Below are 2,664 nucleotides of genomic sequence, written 5' to 3' on the forward strand. Positions count from 1 at the left end.
ATTTTCATTTTCTTTGTTTTGTTTGTATGTTATCTATGCAAGCAAGGAACTGTACTCCTCTATTCACTAGTTGACAGCACTTATACACTCACCACCTGTCTCTTTTCCTGTTGTCAGCCTCTCATATATCCCTGCCGACGTTGGCAAATAGATCCTATTTTTAGGTCCCTGGAATCCAAAAGACAATGCTATCACTTTAAAGTGCAAAATGGTTGCCATTTGTAAAGATTCAAAACGGCTGCACCCTCGGTCATTTTAAATATCCAAAATGGCTGCCCCCTCCGGACAGCAAAAAATCAACATCTCAAGTTGTCTCCCTCCTTGCTGTTTCCCTTCCTAGTCATAGGCCACCAGCGCCATCATCCCTGTAGCCCTTGGTGACCAGGGCTGATGTTTAGGTCAATTCTCTGGTCCCAACACCACTTGGAAATATTCAATCTATTGGTCCCATCAGAGTAGCTGAAGTATGCAGCTCTGACCTTCTCTGTCCTCACTGTTTTCGTTCAGGTTTTTCCACTAGTTGGTGCCTAATCCACTTCTGCATAGTTCCTTTCAAAGCTCAGGGCTCCAGGATTATCTTCTGTATCTCTGTCAATTGCTTTTTCTTTCTTTGTTGAAGAAGTTCTGTGTTGCTTGTCTTGCCTATTCCTCTCTCTTACCGGAAGTCTTTAATAACTACAATATAGTTTTAAGGAATCAGATTACATGACATTGTTCAGTGTGATCTCAGTTTTGTAAAAAGAAAAAAAGATTGGAAGGAAATACATGAAAATGTGTCTGTCATTCTGGGTGGTAGCATTACAGTTTTTCTTTTCATCATGCCTTTCTGTAATCTCCAAATTGGTTTCTGAAACTTCTTTATCATCAGAAGGAAATGATATTTTTTAAAAAGAGCAAAGATCTCCTTCAGATGTGTATTCAATTAAGGATATAATCATAATGACCAAAAAAAAAAAAAAATCACTGCCGTCTAGTCATTTTCGATTCATAGCAACCCCTCCTTGGGTTTCCAAGGTGATATCACTGTGGAAGTAGATTGCCCAACCTTCCTTCCAAGGAGTGGCTAGTGGGTTTGAACCTCCAGACTTCTGGTTAGCAGTCAAATGCCTTAGGCACTATGCCACCAGAGTTCCCAATCATAATGACAGTGTTCTTAAATTGGTCTTGAAAGAATAACTTACTTATACTCTGTTTTCCCTTTCATTGAATTTTAAAAAAATAATCCTTCATATTTCATAGGTAAATGTCAAAGAGCTTGATCCAAAATATGCTCATATTCAAGTCACTTATGTGAAACCCTACTTTGATGACAAAGAACTCACAGAAAGAAAGACTGAGTTTGAAAGAAATCATAATATCACCAGATTTGTTTTTGAGGCGCCGTACACTTTATCAGGCAAAAAGCAAGGCTGTATAGAAGAACAGTGCAAACGCCGTACAATCTTGACTAGTAAGTAGGACTGTATCTTAATTTCATATTTGTCTTGGTCCTTTTTCATACACACAAGTAGCCGCTGTCCAGCAGGAAAGTGTAACTGAACCTTTAATCATTCATTGTTCTGCTGTTCAGTCACTAGTTTGCACAAAAACATCCTTGTGATAAACCATATGTAGTGCACGATTGCTCAGCAGTGTCTTGTAAAGAGAATTTCTCCCTCCACCCTGCAGCAGTAAGGCACTGTATGGTACAGAAGACATCTTCGAGAGACTGCGTGGGGAGAATTAAGCACACTGAATTTATTTATTCTTTTTTTTTAATCTGGTGGTGGAGAAGCATAGAAATAGCACCTTCCCAGACAGCGAATGAAAGGACAGAGACTTTGGAATCAAACAGACCAGGATTCAATTCTTCAGTCTCTGCCATTCACTAGCTGTGTGATCATGAGAAATTTGCTTATATTCTCTTGCCTTATTTTTCTCATTAGTAAAATGAGGATAATAATAGTGCTGTTTTAACACATGATTTTTTAAGATAGTAAATCAACCTTAACATTTTAATAGCTTCAAACTCGTTTCCCTACGTGAAGAAGAGGATCCCTATAAACTATGAACAGCAGATTAATCTAAAACCAATTGATGTTGCTACTGATGAAATAAAAGATAAAACAGCAGAGCTACAAAAGCTTTGCTCCTCTGCTGACGTGGATATGATTCAGCTCCAATTGAAATTGCAAGGTTGTGTTTCTGTGCAGGTACGTCAGTCACCAAACATTTGTCAAATGTTTCTCTTGCTTCCATAAGGGCAAGGAGCAAGCATTAATTGTAATTGTGCATTATATTCTTAGAGAGTGCAAAAATCTAGGCATTATTTTTTATTAATAAAGTAATTATATGGAAATCAATTTCTAAAAATTAATGTTATGTCAAAGGATTTAGACATAAATTCCTATGATTGTTGCCAAGCTGTATGTTTATATATCAGCAATCATTAACTAACTTATTAGAATGTTATCTTTTCAGGTTATTTGCTTTAGTTAATGATTTTCCAAATAAAATTGTAGTAAGAGTAATAAATAATTTTATTATATTCTGACAACTCTCATACTTATTTTTTCCTCTTACAATTTAGGTCAATGCTGGTCCATTAGCATATGCAAGGACTTTCTTAAATGACAGTCAAGCCAGCAAATATCCACCTAAAAAAGTGAATGAGTTGAAAGACAT

The 2,664-nt window shown here is 36.7% G+C and overlaps 1 protein-coding gene across 1 annotated transcript in view; it reads left to right on the forward strand.

Moving 5' to 3' along the window:
* The window catches only part of DOCK11 (dedicator of cytokinesis 11), a 165,764-nt gene that overhangs the window by 156,255 nt on the left and 6,845 nt on the right, over positions 1 to 2,664 (forward strand). Inside the window, 3 exon segments of the mRNA XM_042782197.1 lie at positions 1,240 to 1,450; positions 2,002 to 2,192; positions 2,570 to 2,661. Of these exon segments, the coding sequence (XP_042638131.1) occupies positions 1,240 to 1,450; positions 2,002 to 2,192; positions 2,570 to 2,661 (494 nt within the window).

This window comes from Orycteropus afer, unplaced genomic scaffold (genome assembly GCF_000298275.1).
Source record: "Orycteropus afer afer isolate SDZICR_OR568_19922 unplaced genomic scaffold, OryAfe1.0 scaffold00259, whole genome shotgun sequence".
Taxonomy (NCBI): domain Eukaryota; kingdom Metazoa; phylum Chordata; class Mammalia; order Tubulidentata; family Orycteropodidae; genus Orycteropus; species Orycteropus afer.